Consider the following 18,364-nt stretch of genomic DNA (forward strand, 5'->3'; position numbering starts at 1 on the left):
GGAAGAGGTGGCTGCTCCCACCTTCGCCCGGGGCAGCCAGCACCCGATCCTTCTGGCTGCAACATCCAGAGAAGGCAGAAGAGGTTAAAGCCCCCAACTCCGAGGCTATTCCTGCGGAATGAAAGTGGCAGCCTTCTGAAAGCGTGCTTTCCTTCGCCGTAGTTTGCGCGCGCCGAACATCCTTCCAGCCGCGTCTCTTCTCTCCCCCCCCGCCCCTCCTCCTCATGAATATTCACGCATCTCCTCCCCGTGACGTTGCAGCAGTCCCGCGCTGAAAGCCGGAGAGCTGCTTTGGTCCTGGCAGTAAAGCCTGCGAATGACTGAGCAGTAGCCGTCATCCTCCTCTAGCAGACGCCACGGCGCGCGCGCGGCTGCTCCAGCTTTCTCCTCGCTTCCCTTTCCCTCCGCTGCCACAGCCCAGCGAGGCGAGCGGTCTGAGGGAGCGCGCGGCGCAGCCCGGAGCTTCCTCCGCCTCGACGAAGGGAGACGGCTGTGATAAAAGCCGAGGAGGAGGAGGAGAAGAAAGCGCGTCCTGCTCGACCGGGTCGCCGAGAGGATGAGGCAGTGCTGGGAGTGGGCGCTGCTCCTGTGCGGGGTCGCCAGTCTCCTCGCCGCCAAAGGTAAGTGAAGTTTCCCTGCCTCCCGCCTCGCCTCGCCGCCGCCTTCCCAGCAAAGCCAGGCTGCGCGCAGGTGTGAGGGGCGCCGCCTCGTCGCCCGCGCTTCCTTCCCGGGGCGGCAGCGTTTGTTGTGTCTGGCGGGCTTGTTGCGCTTGACGAGGCTGTGGTGGCGCGCCGGAGGAGTTTCCTTCGCTTGGGCTGCCGTTGGTCTTGGCGCGGGTGAGGGAAGCGGGGAAGCTTCGTTGGCTGCACCTGGAAACGGCAGGTGGAGACGGGGAAGCTCGCTCGCCTCGGAGAGAGAAGAGGGGGTGGGGTGGGAGGCGGCGAGGAAGAGGGACTCCCTCACCGTTACGCATCCCTGAGGGAAAGAAGAGCCGGGGAAAGTTTGAGGCGTCGTGAGGGGAAGGGCGAGGGGAAGCCGCTGGAGTTGGGGGGCAATTGGGCAGGCGTGCTGGCGCTGCCGCGATTGGGCCAGGAGCGAAGTCTCTGGGAAGGTGAAGTGCCTCGTACGCATCGCTCTTCTTCGCAGACGGGCGCTCTGACCCTGGCGGGGCTTAAACGGATTGCTTGGCTGAGCGAAAGGCAGCCAGTGGCTGCAAATGTGGAGGCGACACTGGGGCGGAATGTTTATTCGCCTCATGGAGCTCCAGTCTAGAAAGGAGTCTGTTTTGCGTGGACCTCTGGCCAAAGGGCTTATTTGAAGGGGGTATTCGAATCGGTAGGGAAGGTCGGTTGTGTGTACAGTAGTACACACTAAAACTTGGTATTTCGATTCTTGCATCAGCAAAGTTGAAGACACCAAAACATTGACGTAGCCTGCCTAACACAGAAAACACTCGTTTTTCATTTTAGCTGGGGGAGCCCACTTGGCCCTGGAGTTTCCATTCATTCCACTTTGCAATACTCCTCCTTGGTTCAGTATGAAACACATTTAAGACTTTTCACCCTTGATATGGTGTTGCTTCAATGGAAAGCAATGTTGTCAGAGAGAAAGGAAAACTTGGCAGGGAAAATAATAATAGTCTCTGTAGCATTAAACTGCTTAGATAACCCCAGGTGGCTTTTGGTATTCCCTCTATGATGAAACATGTTATTCATAGATTTATTTTGATAGTATGCATTAGTAATTTCTGTTTTTAACCCAACTAGTTTTGCTGGTGACATCTGTGGTTCACCTTGGCTCTCAAAAAGTAAATGATTTCCCTTTCTCTGTCTTGCATTTCTGCTGTGAATCTTTCTTTAGGATGCCAACTGTTCAGTGTTAAACAGAAGTGGTGAGAACTTTACTAAGCACTGCTTTGAAAATGTCACTGTTTCTTAAAGACAGTAAATGCCATAGTTGTGATCTGAAAGTTTGTTCATTGCTGTTTGTGTTATGCTTAGGACAAAACATTAACATTAATTCACAGGAACTTGGAGAACTATACTCTGAGAACCAGCAGAAATATAGATTATTTGAGCACAAGGCACTGAGGTCATCAGCCCAGTTACTATAATATTTGTCTTTTGCATGCAGTTTGATTGCAATATAGATTACAAGCAATGGACAGAAATAGAGCAGCTGGCAGTTGTCCCTCTATTTATCTCCTTTATAATAACCCCCATATGATTTCCTTCTGGCAAATGTGAGAGTTTTGTCTGTAGGTGTTTGAGGAGTGCTATTCTATAAAAACGGGTACATATGAATTCTGTCAAAGTTACGAATTCTACTTTACCACTGGGGGGCTGCAAAGTGCATTGTTAGACTTCTACAATTTTACATGATGTTTAGTGCTTGGTATAAGAAGACTTTTTAATGACCATTATAGAGACATAAAAAGATGTCAACAAGATATTATACTTTCATTCTTGATGATGTATTTAAATATGGAGAATCGCTGCTGTTTCCACCAGTTACTTTCCCATTGTGATTTTGTTTTCATTTGTGTAAATATGTGTGAGAATTTCAAGTTCTGGTTTCTTTATAAAGAGCAGCTGTAGAACATCTAGATGAAAGGTACTATGATTGCAAATAATGCTTGATATGTTTAATTGATTTCCCCCCTCCCAATATGATATGTTTGGGGTTTGCTTGGTAGCTTGAAGGAGGATGTTGCCTACTTTGAGGTCTTTGTACAGCTGATTTACTGTTTGGTTTACTTAGCAAGAGAGAGCTGCAAGTCAGTCCACCTCTTGTTATTTCCTGCTGAAAAACACAGAGGCTTCAGTGTCAAAGAAGACATAAGTAACTGAGCAACTCACGTGCTCACTACCTGTACTGGCTACTGAAGAGAACTATCAGACTCTTTGGTTTGTTCTGTGTATGAACAAACACATCTCTATCTGCTGTGGTTCTGGGATGGTACCAGTTGCTACAAAGGTGCTCTGCCCCACTGCCATTCTGAGAATATCCTCTTAGCACCTAGCCTGCTAAAGTTTTGCGCTTTGTGTGATTCTGTCAGGGTGATGCAGGAAGCAAACAGTAGCATGAACTGGCTATTGTTCCCAATTGTAGTTTGACTTACCCTCTTCATCTGTAAAGTGTAAGGACTCTGCATGAATGAAAATACATACTCTATACCTGAATCCTTTTGCTTGGAGACATCACAAGCATGTCTGCTTGCTCATTCTGTGGCCTTGGAAAGAGCAATAATACCTTTCCAAAAAACAACTCTGTATCTACAAGTAAATTTTGGTATTCTGAATTTTATGACATGGATTATATTAATTTTAGTTCTTGTGAATCATGCTTTGAATCTTTGTTGTCTGCTGCCCTAGAACCTTTTGGGTGAAGGGCAGATCACAAATATCTAAAACTGTCCATAACAGCTGCAACCCAAAGGGAGCCAGTATAACTTTGAGATATATTCACATTTCGGTCTGTATAATCAGATACATTTATTCCAAATATTTTATTTGTCACCACCAATATACTTGGCACTTCTCTGAGTAATACGGACAAAAATACACCTCTCTCCTTCATCTATATAACAATAAACTAGAATATGTCTACAGGCATCTTGCTTCTTCCTTATGCCTTGCAATAAATCTGTATGCAGGGCACTTCACTGACATTAGAGTAAATTGTTCACAGTAGAGAAATGTTTTGCTGAAGATCACCAGTTACTGTGATAGATGTTGCTAGTTGTTGCCATTAGATGAGCCTAATAAACTGGCGTTACCAAGACTTTTTGCCCTACTTTAATGTGATAAGTCATATTGTTTGTAGATATTTAGCTTAATGCAGGCCTACTTGATCGCAGGATACTTCAAGAAGCCCCTATACTCCTACGATATAGGTTAGTGGGTGTTTTGGATATAATATCCTTAAATTAATAATAAACGAAATAAGAGCAAAGCTTGAGGAGCTTAAACTTATTGCCTGGTTCATGAATGAATGTCTGTTTAATCCAGGGAATGTCTCCTGGTTTACCATGTCATAGGAACCAGACCACTGATTGTCTGTATTAGGATATAGTCTAGTATTGAGAACATAGAAGAAGAGGAGTTTGGATTTGATATCCCGCTTTATCACTACCCGAAGGAGTCTCAAAGCGGCTAACATTCTCCTTTCCCTTCCTCCCCCACAACAAACACTCTGTGAGGTGAGTGGGGCTGAGAGACTTCAGAGAAGCATGACTAGCCCAAGGTCACCCAGCAGCTGCATGCGGAGGAGCGGAGACGCAAACCCAGTTCCCCAGATTACGGGTCTATCGCTCTTAACCACTACACCACACTGGCTCTCAACATAGGAAGCTGTCTCATATCTAGTCAGCCCACCTGATTCATTTAGCTCAGTAATGTCTACAAACTGGCTGGCAGCCACTGTACAGAGTCACAGGTTCAAGGACCATCCCCAGTTCTAGCTGGAGATGCCAGTGGCTGATCCTGGTAACTTAGGCATTCAAAGCAGATCCACCACCACTGCGCCGTGGCTCTTCAGTATTATTGGAAATACTTAAAGTTGCTACAGTGTTTGGATTTCTTGAAAGTTCAGTTGCTGTACATCATGGGCTTGCAGTCATTGGCTATTTTTATATAAGACATTCTTACAGCAGCTCTTTTTGTATGGTAGATGTGTGACCTTGCACTATGAATCTTTTCCCTTGCTTTGTAAGCTATGCAAAAAGAAAACTCCTGGCGGGAGTTACTCAGCACTAGAGAATATCTGATATGAAGTGTCAGTCCCTAAGGCAGCTTACAATATTTTGTATCAGATACTGAAGAAAATACTTAGATTTGCTAAATCCTCATTTCAGTCTCTTTAAATTGCAACTTTGCCCTTGCCCTCTTTCTCAAAGTGCGTAATTCAAGGTCTCTTGAACAGTAACCTCAATTTTGCCTTACTTGCTTCAAAGAGATCCCCTCTTACTTTTAAGAGGATTATATTAAGAAAATATATAATTTTAGCTAGCCCAGTGCAGGGGTGATAGGAAATAGCTACCCTTAATAGCAAATTGTCCTTAATGCTATTTAATAAGATATCTGTGAGAAAAAATGGACAAAAAGTTTGTAGCAAACTGATTGGAACTGCAACTTGTTCCAATCTGGTAAAATAATTAGCTAAACTGTGAAATATTAATACAGCCTAAGGTTATACAATTTTAAAGTAGTACCTTTTAAAATAATGAGGTTTGATGTAGATGAAAATCAACTATATGTATTTCTCCCCACCAACACCACACAGATTATGATGTGTCTGTTTCTAATGACATTTTAAAATATATACCTAATCTTTCATGCAAAATGTTCCTGAAGTGACTTGGTCAGGCTGACATAGAATGCACACTGATGTCCTAAATACTGATCCCTTCTTGTGCTCATTAAAGTATTTCTTTCTGAGCTTTTTTTAATCTCAAAAGTAAATCTGACTTTCCCCAATGTTTAGAGAGCAATTTGGATCTATTGCTCAAGAGTAGATTTAGATAATATGTTGTAGGTGTGGGTTCTAAACTGGAGTAACAGGCACTCCAGATCAGTGGAAAAACCTCTTCAGTTGAACTATGGAAGATGGGAATGCTAACAGATCATCACACTGGGACTGAATCTTTCACTTCAACTACGATAGTAGTGGCTCTTAGTGTCTAACGGAACTTGCAGTGAAATTTTCATTTAGTGCACCATGCACACCTATCCTATGGTAGCTTAGGTGTGATCCAACTTGTGCTTGTGGTGGAGCAGTGATGTAGCTCCAGCACAGTTCAGTTCAAACAAGCCATGTCAACTTGCGAATTGGTTCTTACTGGAATGATGGCTATGTGGAAATATGGGTATTATTAGAAATGTGAAAAGCAGGAATAACACAACAAATCATGGAGGATTCTATAAGTATAAAAGGGATGGCTGAATCTGTAAGAACTAATAAATGTATATAGAATGTAGGATGAGAAATACCACTCTTGGGGAGAGATAATGGAGACTTTCTGATATTTAAAGAGTCTAGCAAGAGCAGCCTTTCCCGACTTGGTTCTCTCCTGATGTTGAAGGGAAACTGTTCAGACTAGCCAGAACGGTCAATAATCAGGGAAGACTATGAGTTCGGTCTGGAAGGCCGTGCTTGGGGAAGGCTGTGCTACAGGAATTAAACCAAATAATATTTGTGAACTGTTTTGTTCCTCTTGCTTTGTCTCCCTCTTTAAATAACAATAATGCTTATATCTTGCTTCTCCTCATGAGTAGCTATGATATTGTGTCATGGATGTTTAAAAAATAATCCAAATAGAAATACTACAAAATTCGTTTTTGTTTTTAGGAATTTGCTGTAGGGTGCCATAGTATGCTGTTGAACCTACAGCAGAGACTGCACATTGCAATGCTTTCAGATAGTGGATGAAATATAAATCACTCCATCTCAGTTTTGTTATTATCACCTGTTACCTTGATACTTTTTAATCTTGGAGAAGCATTTGTATTAATATAAAACCAGAGCCATGAGCCAGCAGCATTCTGAGTTGATGGTCTTCTTTCTTCCTCCTGGCAAGCCATACACTATGACTTGTGTGATCTTGTTTTCAGATACCATCTGTTGCAGTACTGGTATAATGTGAGTGTTCAGTCTGCATTGGTTGGAAACTGTGATCACATAGTGTTGGATCCAGACTTTCCTCTTGGCCAGTAGCAGCATTTCCTGAGAGGAGTTCAGCATCACCTCTCACAATGTCCTAGAGGTTTGTTGGGTGCTATATTGAGAAATGGAATTGGCAAAATATCATTTCTGTCCTTCTAGCCAATGTGCTGTATGTGGGGCTTTCCTTGAAGACGACAACTCAGAATGTTGAAAGAAGTGCAGAAGGCAACTAGACTACTGACTTGTTTGGCTGGAAGAATTTGTATTACACTGCTTCTGAGAGAATGGCATTTTCTACCTATCCTAGTCCCAATTCAAGGTCTTGTCTTTGACATGCAAAACCCTAAACAACTGGGATTGCAAATACTTGAAAGTGCCTTGTCCTCTTGACTGATGTAAGAGTTAAGCTTGGCAGAGGAGGTTATTGCCTTGTTGGCAATTCCCTCAGAAACCTGTGGGGTGGTGGCGTGTGAGAGGGCATTCTCTGCAGTAGCCCCCAGACTTTGTAACTTTTACTTTGTAGATGTTTGCCTAGTGCCAACTCTGCATGTATTTAGAAGGCATGCAAGTGCACCTTTCCCCTAAAGCTTGTGGGGATATTTGATCATTCTGCTTTTAGTGATATTATATTGGTTGTGCTGTTGTTTACAATTTGATTATTTATGTACTGTGTCATAATGTGCTGCACCCTAACACTTAAGAGAGAAGTCTGGTTAATTAATGCAATAAAATAAATAAATAAATAAAACGGAAGGAACCTTTGTATAGATCGATCCCATTATCTTCTGCATTCTTTCACAGTAACAACTGCAATTCAAAAAGCAGTATGCATGTGTACGAGCACGCACAGGATTCAGTTAGATCTGCCATGGAGCTGTAGTTCTTGTTCATCCATACTGCTCACTACATAGGAGAAACCTGATTATTTGGCAAGATTGCAGGCTCCTTCACACAACTTTTTGGTTTTTGAGATAAGCTCTGGATTATTCTCCAAACATGCATTTAAACAGCAGTGTTTTGGAAATTGCAGTCTCCTTTGCCTATTAAATTGCGGTTAAAATAATAATAATAAATAGCCACACTACTTTCTTTCCAGTTCTCATGTTGAGGTTTTTCCAATCACAGCTTAAGTGCAGGTTGCTTACCTTTGCCTCAATGAATCCATTAGGTCTAACAAAATTTTAAGTGAAAGTACAGCAGTTTAATTATGATTTTAATTATGTTTATGTTGTAGTATGTCTATAGTAGCATGATGAACATGCAATGTGGGCATATGCAGTGCCCTCAGAAATCTCAAACAGACATGGTTTTAGCAATAGATATTTCAGGAATTGTAGCCAAGATAGACTATAAAGTATGTTGGTAGCAGGCTGCACTGAAGACCTAAACCTGACTGCTAATAACAACCTGACAGTTTTATGCACATTGGTCATGTACTGATAAATGCACATTTGACAAATGATTTTAGGTGTATAAATAATGAAAAATAATACGTGCAGTTGCTCTTAGCAGGCACACGAATTATGCTTGTTCTAATTATAAATGTACTGGAAACAAGCTCTGGAAACTTGTTGGAAGAGATACCACTGTATGTTGTGTCAGCAGGACTGTACAATGTACTCTAGTTAAATGAAATGGTGACTTCAAAATATAGATAGGTAGAACAAGTTAAGATGGCTTGCAGAAAAGGTTGATTTACTGTCCCCAGCTAAGCTTTTCAAAAATACTGCCAAAGATAAATATAGGGTAGAAGGCACTGATATTTATGAGGCAGCTGAATAGCAATCTTATTTAGAGTAAGGCTTTTTAAAAAAGACAAAGTTAACATATCCTAGCAACTGAAATTGAATAGTAACTTATCTACTATAGTTATTCATTCAAGAAATAAATAAATTGTAAAGGTCTTTGTTAACTTCATCCAGTTCTTTCACAGCTAGCTAAAATGTAAGAGATTCTCTATACTGCTTTGACATACTCTGGGCTGTTTATAGCTGTCTGTATTGTCTAAATGGTCCATGGAAACTAGTGAAGGGAAGGCCGAATATGAAAGCTTTAGTAGAGAAAGGAATATGCGGGTCTGTGCTTGAACTGTTCCTTTTTAAATTAAAAATTCAACATAATAAACACCAAAAGACAACAATGTAACTGAAATTCACATTACGGATAGGAATTATTCTGAAAAGGCCACAACTTTATTGATTACAGCAGTGAAAAGGTATTGGCTTAGGCATTGGATGTCTAAAACAAGGGGGTTTATTCACCAGTAGGTGGAGCATGTTGATGCTAATCCAACTATAGGCTCTCCCCTGATGTCACCGAGGGTCGTGCCATGGCCTCCTGCCAAGCAGGCATCGGACAGAGTACACGACTGCCAGATTCCTTTAACAGAATACCCAAAAATTGAAGGCATAGGTGATGGCCACACCTAGCCCTTCGACAACCACAACACAACACATTATTCCAATGCCTAACCTACCCACCAATACCACGAAAGTTGTGACGATTGCTACGAGGTAGGTGAAAAAACCAAAAAGCCTAATGCCAAATGGAAAAATTCCTACCAGGCCCCCTGGACAACCAGAGCGATCAACCTAAGGTCCATAGCAAGGCCAAGGAACTAAGACCCTGAGCTCAAAGGGAGGGGAGAGTGGGTGACGAGACGATGGAGAAGAATGGGGCCGAGGAGGAGCAGGCGCCACAGCATAAAGGTTGCTGTAAACGCCCCCTCGGAGGCACCTGGTTGGGTGCCTGCCGAGGGGGCGTGGGCGCCAGCCAGGTGAGTGGAGGAGGCAGGGGGCTACCGCCCCTGCTAGGGGCGGAGCTCGGGCTCCCGCCCACAACCACTCCCCTCTCTTCCAGGGAGGAAAGTCTTTACGGATAGGAATTATTCTGATGAACTAAATTCCTATCCGCAATGAACAATGAAACATTTGAATGACCTGGGCCCTGAATGTTTTAAGGAATATCTTACTCTGTGTTTTTATGCGTAATGTATATATGCATTTAGATCCCACTTTTGTGGTGGTGATACAGCACTAGAAAGTGGCTAACAACAATTAAAACCAGACATAAAATATAATAACATTCCATGAAATGCTGATACATATACCCTCATGTCACAAAATTAAAAAATAAAAAGAAATGCAAAGGAATATGCAAACTATTTTAATTGAGGGGAAATGGACCATACAAAATGTGTATTTATGCTAGCATGTCACCAAACAATCATGCATGCTCGATCAAAAGCTTATATTAGCTTAAAAAATTGAAATAAACCAGTACCCTAGATATACCTTGAATATGACCTTGCTTACAATAGATGAATGAATGCCTGTTCATCTTGTTTTATCATTTGAAAAGGATGAATTGTGACCAGATGGTTAATATAATTTTAACAACATGGACTGCAGACCAGGAAAGGCTAAACCTATTTAGATGAATTCAAATCAGCAGGATTTGATGAAATTCACTCCAGGGTGCTAAATCTCCAAACAATTAGATATTTTATTTGGGAAGTCATGGATAACAGATGAGATCCTAGATGGTTGTAGAGGAAAACATGGTGCCCCTTTGCTCAGAAACAGTAAACAGAAGCATCCCTGATTCTTTAACATGTTGTTGGCAAAACACGTATCATTTTCTAATGTTTTTACTGTTTAACTTTTGAATGGTGTATACTGCCTTGTTGCATTTTTATGGAAGTGCAGTTATAAATATTTAAATAAGTAAATAAATGTGTGAGCGCTCGGAATGTCTAAACAGTAAACCAGCAAGGGCTGCTTCTTTTGAAAAGTTGGTTGAACAGAATTTACCCACTAGCCACAAATAACAAAGCAATACACAGCCAGCCAGTCATTTTCAAGAAGTTAGTAGGCTCCTATTTGTAATGAACAGTTTAGGAGACCCAGTTTGGAGATGGTCATTTTAGGAATAAAGGGTAGAATCAAATCCATCCTCCTGTTCTGTGAAGTGCTGCTGCTCTAGGCTAAGAAGTCATATCTAGTAAGTGTAGAGAGAGCTCAACACAAGCATCTTTTTGAAGTTCCCAGTAGCTGTAGTTAGTTTATTTATATAACACATTTTCCACAAATACATTATGCTCAGAGCAGTTCACAGAAGGCAATTTAAGTTCACTAGAGTGAGTTCTAAGAGCAGGTAGTGAGTAAATCCCCTGTTTAATGCAACAAGGAAGCAGTTTCAGATCCTGGCATTGTTGTTACTATGTATTCAATTTCTATCCTGCCCTTCCTCCCGAAACTCTTTAAACATTTTAAAAACATGCCAAATATTTTCACAACTACTTTCAATGTTGCTTTAAACAATATATTTCAACCACCAAACGCCTGGGTGAACAGCAATTTTTCTAAATTCTTCTGATTCATTAATAATGGGGGAGAATTTGCCTCTCACCAGAGAGGACATTCTGTAAGTGAGCATCACAATACCTGGTCATGGGTCAGTGCCAGTTGGGCACAACCACCAACATGACCTTACCTGCCAGTAGTAAAACCTGAAGTGGTTGTTGTTGGGGTGGGGGCAGTCACTACTTTAGGTACTTGGACCCAAAGTCATTTACAGCTTTGCATGTTAGTACTAATGCATTTAGTTCACTGGCAGCAAGTTGCAGCACTTCCAAGACTAGCGATTCATTGGGTTGCCTATTCTCTAGCCTGACAGCTGCTTCCTGACCATCTTCCACAGTAGGTTAGTAGACCAGACTATCCTGGTCCAGAAGTGGTTTTGGCTGGCCAAGCAGCCTAAGCCAGGCATAAGTGCTCAAACGCCACTTGGGACTCCAGTGGAACAATGAGGACTCCCAGCTATGAACTTGTTATTTCATCTAGTCCATTGCTGCCTCTAATCACTTATCCAACACTTTCATAGCTGCTTCTGATTCAATTGGAATTTAGTTAATCATGTTTTTTTTTTCCTTTCCCAGTAACACCTTGTCGGCACTGGAGATATCCCAAAATGCAGAACTCTTTAGTCCCATTGACATAAATGGGCCTTAAGTTTATAATTACTAATTTTTACATTTATTTTGTTGGGAACAACTAAAGCATAACTAGCTTTGTCTGAATCCAAACCAATCAACTGAATTTTTTTTAGTTGTTTCTTTTTTGCTTATAACGTATACAGTATTGAAACTAGCATATGCTGCAGTTTCTGGAATCCTGTGAAAACATGTATGAAAACACAAAGGTAAGGAGTGAGTATAGGAACAGTGGGGAAGGAACCAGACAACTAGTTAAACTGAGAATCTATGCAATGATTGTGCCATGGGACAGTGGGAGCACAGTAGGTATGAGCCTTGCCATATCAGAGACTATTCGATTGGAGCTGTTCCATGTTGTAAACGTCCTACTGAGTCTTGGCCAGATCACTTCAATACCTATTTGCAGACAATTCATGTTGTGCAATCAAATAATTCAGATAGTTTGTGCACATCACTATATAGATTCTACTATATCCTCAAATATGTGGACTTTTTACAGTTAGCTTTTCAATAATTCACCTCTATAAATCCCAAGATTCTTTTAAAACTCCTGGCACAACATCTGATGTACATTTCAGGTTTATTGAAAGCAGTATACTTATGCATGCTAACTCTATATTTGGATTTCAACCCCAAAGTTGAAAGCCTTTGAGAGAAAAAGTAGGGGCTAGTAACCATGATATATTTGTGCATGCTACAGCTTGGTGTATCCTAGTCTTTTACTTGATTTGCTGCTCAGAGCAGATGAGTTATCAAGGAAAAGCAACAGGTTTGCAGTCATCTGTCCTCTTCCATCAGGATGTCAAGGACAATAAAGCTCATCCATCAAGGCAACCAAGGGCAATTCAGTCCTGAATCCAGATTGGAATGTGCCCAGATCTCTTCCAAGTGTGATTATAGCTGAACAGCATCTTCCCTAAAAAGGGAATATTTATGTCCAGAGTTATTTTTTGATTTTTTTTGAGAAGTGGCCTTCTAAGTACTAGCCCTTCTAAGTGTAGCTGGTGCCACTCCTTCCCAAAGAGTTAGTCACACAGTCTGGTTAAACAAGCTCACTCAAATCAGACATGATGGATAAGGTTCAATGGAGGATGTAGTTTACTGAATGGCCACAAGTGCCCTGCCTGCATCACTAGGCCTTAGAAGCTGAAACTGATCTTATAATACTATACCAGATAATATACACCTCATTCAGACCTGCCACAGAAATGGCACCTGAGTTTCTATTGAGATGAGCAGCTTAAAGTGTCTTTCAGAATTGTCATAGCAGCCTTCTAAGGACACAGCATCCTGTTAACCAGGCTAGATATTAAAAAGCCTTATACCACCCAAAATAGCTTTTCTGGATGTATACTTTAAGATGAAAGTAGCTCTATTTTATTTACAGTGGTACCTCGGGTTACATACGCTTCAGGTTACGCACGCTTCAGGTTACACACTCCACTAACCCAGAAATATTACCTCGGGTTAAGAACTTTGCTTCAGGATGAGAACAGAAATTGTGCTCCAGCGGCGCGGCAGCAGCAGGAGGCCCCATTAGCTAAAGTGGTGCTTCAGGTTAAGAACGGACCTCCGGAATGAATGTAAGTACTTAACCCGAGGTAAAGATAAAGGTAAAGGGACCCCTGACCATAGATCCAGTCGTGACCGACTCTGGGGTTGCGGTGTTCATCTCGCTTTGTTGGCCGAGGAAGCCGGTGTACAGCTTCTGGGTCATGTGGCCAGCATGACTAAGCCACTTCTGGCGAACCAGAGCAGCGCACAGAAATGCCGTTTACCTTCTCGCCAGAGCGGTACCTATTTATCTACTTGCACTTTGATGTGCTTTCAAACTCCTAGGTTGGCAGCAGCAGTGGCGTAGCGTGGGGGGCCGGCCGCACCGGGTGCAATATCTGGGGGGGGGGGCGCACTCGCACTCGCAGCTCTCTGCCCCTACCTGGCTCACTCACTCTCTCTCACTGCAGTGCTGGCTGTGCGAATCCGATCCAAGCCGCCGGGTCGCCGCTTACTGTGGAGGGGGTGGGTGCCAGGCGTGTGGTGCGGAGAGAGAGCGAGGGACTATCTGGGGGAGGGACAGTGCAGCGGCAGCCCAGCGCAGCGCTGAGCGCGGGAGAGAACCACACCAGACCAGACCAGGCAGCAGCAAGAAGAAGCTGGCAGCGGCGGCAGGTTAGGGGTTAGGGGGCGCAAATTACTTGCCTTGCCCCGGGTGCTGACAACCCACGCTACACCACTGGGCAGCAGCAGGGACCGAGCAACGGGAGCTCACTCCGTTGCAGGGATTCAAACCGCCGACCTTCTGATCAGAGTCCTAGGCTCTGTGATTTGACCTACAGTGCCACTTGCGTCCCTTCGTAACCTGAGGTACCACTGTACAATAAAACCTTAAGATAAGCATTCTATATACAAACCACCACACTAGAAGAAAAGATATATAGAAAAAGAAACTCTGGCTCCTTCTGGCCTGTTCTTATAGTCAGCATGACCTTGACAGGAAGAGATAACAGAACCAGTTTGAACCGGCTGTTCAGCTTCTCTGAAGGAATAACCAAAACTTCAGGAACCTTCTGCTTGTTTCTAGGCAGAATAGAATCTTGCTTGTCAGCTGGAAACTTCCAGCTTGTCTCACACAGAGAAGCTTCCAGAACCTTCTTGAATTGATTAGAATAGAAAAAAACTCTACAAATTAGATCAATACTTTCTGTAGCAAAACAAATGCATTCCTAACATTGCAGAACATTTTTTTGTCTGCACATTTGTTCATGTACTCAAAAAGAATTCTAAGTATTTGGCAGTGTCTTCCTTTTTCAGAAGCCATGTTGACTTTCCTCAGCTTAGGTTTTGTTTGCTCTTGTTCTCTTTCCATGTTTGTGCCCAGCAATTCTTTCACTTCATTAAAACAGACTATATTTTCCTAGCAATATTTCTGGACACGCAGATTATTTCTGCTGAGATGGACTTTGTGCTCCCTGCTGCAAAGCAAAAACATACACAGCAGGTCATGCTCAGCAGCTAATCTTATTCCTTTAACTCTTATGTATGGTCTGCATAATGTTTAAGTTCTATAGCTCATATGAAAGATTCATTGGGTACAATTCAGTTTCTAAAGTGCTTTGGGGAAGCAAAAAATATGAAAAATAATTGAAAATGAGTTAAGATACTGATTTCTTAAAACTGGTGTCCTCCCTACAGTTAATTAAGTTGTCTTTGTTTTTAAGATTTTTAACATAAGATAGTTATACGCAATCCTTTTTTTTCTAGAAAAATAGGTGTTGGTACTCACCATGAAGTTGTTACACTAAGTGTCACACTTTTTAACAACAACAAAAAAGAGGTGCTGGTGCTGCGTATCATTGAGTACCTCCCAAAAAAAGCACTGGTTATACACCTGGTAGACTTCCTTCCTTCCTTCCTTCCTTCCTTCCTTCCTTCCTTCCTTCCTTCCTTCCCTTTCCTGTGAAGCAGAACCCCCCCTCCCCAATAGCTATTTGTAAATTTCACCTACTTTTCACTGGTGTGGTGTAATTGTGCCCAGTGTGGAGAGTGCTGGTGTTCTTGCACATAGATGTAAAGCTGAATCATAGTTTGCTTGGTTTAACTCTGGGTTATATTTGTATGTCTGAACCTGGCTTGGCTCACTAACCAAAGTTTGTTTGATGTCAACGAACCAGAATCTGAAACCATGGTTTGGTTTGTGAATTGCAGTTTGTGCTACATGTGCTTTGTCACTATGTTCAAGTTTGGTAGTCTTGTTTAATCCTCGTTCTCTGTGTCACCCTGCCCTTGTTTCCTGCTGGGCTACAAAGACATGAGAAAATATATGAAATGAAACTGTTCATGTGACTGTTGTTGGTGTTTTCACAGACCTTTTCCTCACTTTGTCTGGCAACAGTGTTTTCACCTACCTCTTCACTAAAAAGTCATTCTCCAGTTTGGCTGCTTAGCAGTGCAGCAAGCCATGCAAATAATGTTTTTCAGAAGTATCATGGTATTTTATTTTTTAACCAATTACCTAACAATGGATAAATGTTAAAATCACACTTCTGCTCTTATCAAGCTATACCAACTGTTCAACAGATGCAGTTGTACTTAAAAGCCTCCACAAATATTGCCACCACATCCACCACCTCACTCACTCCCCACTAAGCTCTGTTTCTGCAGTGATCTATTCACATAAACACATTTTTTATATATTTTAACTGGGGACACAAATTTGTGTTCAGAATCCTGTGGCTCTTGGAAATAAGAATCTGGATTTGCACTGCTCTTGGTATAATTTTACTTTAGAGTTCCTGCTTTGCATACAGTTACGTGCAGACCAATGTTCTTCCTTGCAGAATTCCCTTTGTCCTGCTTGCCCACGGAAAGTCCTGGAGTGGATTAGTCTGTACTTGACCCATGGCTTTCTGAAATTCTGATGGGTCTGCTATAAATACTATGCCAAATTATTGATAGTAGCTGTTTTTCCATTTGTTTAGCACTAAAGTTTTAGTATGGAAAAATACCTGTGGAAAAAGGCTGCTGCAGGAAGAACTCTTATTCAGGAGCGCTAGAAGGAAATGATTAACAAAGAGGGCTAAGGAAAGGCAAAATATTTATGTGATCTGAAGAGGAAACAAAAAAATCTCAAAGAGGACTAATGGAAGGAGGGAGAGATGCTTTAAGACTGAATTTACCTCAGCAGTGTTTTGAGAGCATTCAATGATCTGCTACTGCCCTTGTGTTTCTTCACACCTACATATGAACTTCTAACATACACGTTTGTTCATGGAGCAGTTTACAGATGACTGCACACAGCACATGCAACTATTACATGGTTTATCTTTAGGAAATTTAGCAATGCCCATTAACTGAAAATATTATCTTTGTGCTTGGGGAATTAGCAGTAATCACTGTTCATTATAATTATAATGTTTGCACAAAATGTCTAACAAGGAATAAAAGAACAATGCAACTTGAAATGCTGCTACAGAAATCAGAGGAAATTGTAAGTGACTACCTATCCCACATTGCCTAGAAACCATGGAGATACAGAGAGTTCTGGGACAGGTGTTAAGTCCATCATAACCAAAAGAAGATTAAGACTGCGATTAAGACTGCATACACACTATTGTGTGCAGTTTGGACCAAGATTTAAAGCACTCTACCAAAGAATCCTGGGAACTATAGTTTAAGAGTGCTAGAAATTGTAACTCTGTGATGGGTAAGCTGCAGTTCCTAGGATTCTTTGGGGGAGGGTGTTAGATTCCTGAAATTTATAGTCTGTATGCAGCCTAAATATTTCTAGGTGAATTTTCCCCCCAGGAGTGGGAAAAGTTCACCTAGAAATAGTTTTGTGCTCAGGGCTTCCAAGAGGTAGAGGTAAGTAAAACTAATGAAATACAAAAAGGTAGGGAGAAGTGGTTACCTGTCCTGATTGTAGGGTGAACGCAGAGAAGCAACAAGCACTTCTCACTGTAATGTGCCAGTCACGGCTAGATGCTTGGCAGGATCCCATTTCCTTCCATCTTTTCTTCTCCCTATCCAAATTAGTGGTCCTGAAGGAGTAGCTGACAAACTGACCCCAGACTCAGACCATTTTCTTTGGGCTATTTTGGAACCCTCCTCATAGTATAGTGATACCTTGGTTTACAACTATAATCCGTTCCGGAGGTCTGGTTGTAAACCAAAACAGGTTGTAACCTAAGGCGCGCTTTCGCCAATGGGCCTCAAAGAAAAGAAAGAAAGGGTTGTAATCCAAAAAAGAAAAGAAAAGAAAAAAGGTTGTAATCCAAAAAAAGGGACACACACTTCTGGGTTTGACGTAGTTGTAATCCAAAACGGTTGTAATCCAAAACGGTTGCAAACCAAGGTACCACTGTGTTCAAAAATTCCATTGGACGTTGGCTTGTGCATTCCTATGACATGTCCTGGCTATTCCAAAGACTATAGCAAAAACAGATCAGAGGCAAGGGAATGGGGATGAGAGGCAAGAGATACTGGTTAATGCTAAAGAAAAAGTAAAGTCTGATGGGCTTCTCAGCAGTGGGTCACCATTGAATGCTTGCTCTGATGTGGTGTGGCTGTCTGCCCCATTACCAACTTACAATGTAAGCCTTCCCTGTTTACCCAGGCATTTAATGGCTGAAAGATACTGGTAATGGGAATCTTGAAATTAGTAATTGTGAACTTTATGATTGATTTAGGTGTCTCTAGATGGTTTTCAGTTGTTTAAAACATTTATATATTTTTTTAAATTGTATTGTAATATTTTGATGTTTGTCACCCTTGGTGCCTTTTGAATGAAGGGCAGGACAGAAAGATAATTATTTATTCATTCAATTAATGATGATGATATGTTTTTCATTATGGTAATGATTTTCATACAACTGTATATAGAAGCAGAGTATATCTCTGTGGTACTGAATGTTTTTATCATGTCTGATATACCATATTTATTTACAGTTGCTCAACTTTTCATAAAGCTAGACCTGAGGAATTGGGTTTAGACTTGCTTGCAGTATTGGCTTGTCTGACTGGATCATTGAGGCTGCTGCTTAATTACAGTATCAGTTGCATGAATCTGGATGTGAAGCTTAGTGTAGTCTTTCAGGATGATGGATGGGAATTGATCCAGTCTTGACAACTTGGTGAGATAATGAGACTTTAGTGACATTCAATATTAACTGATTGCTTAATCAACAAAGCTTTGCATATGAGTGACTT

At 41.8% G+C, this 18,364-nt stretch overlaps 1 protein-coding gene across 1 annotated transcript in view; it reads left to right on the top strand.

The window, feature by feature from the left end:
- Window positions 1-249: 249 nt before the first annotated feature.
- The window catches only part of CLSTN2 (calsyntenin 2), a 317,847-nt gene continuing 299,732 nt past the window's right edge, over window positions 250-18,364 (top strand). The window contains exon 1 of the mRNA XM_083742081.1: window positions 250-620. Within this exon, the coding sequence (XP_083598207.1) occupies window positions 557-620 (64 nt within the window). The 5' untranslated portion in view covers window positions 250-556. The remainder of the gene's footprint in view (window positions 621-18,364) is intronic.

This window comes from Podarcis gaigeae (genome assembly GCF_964106915.1).
Source record: "Podarcis gaigeae genome assembly, chromosome: 5".
In the NCBI taxonomy this organism is placed as follows: Eukaryota; Metazoa; Chordata; class Lepidosauria; order Squamata; family Lacertidae; genus Podarcis; species Podarcis gaigeae.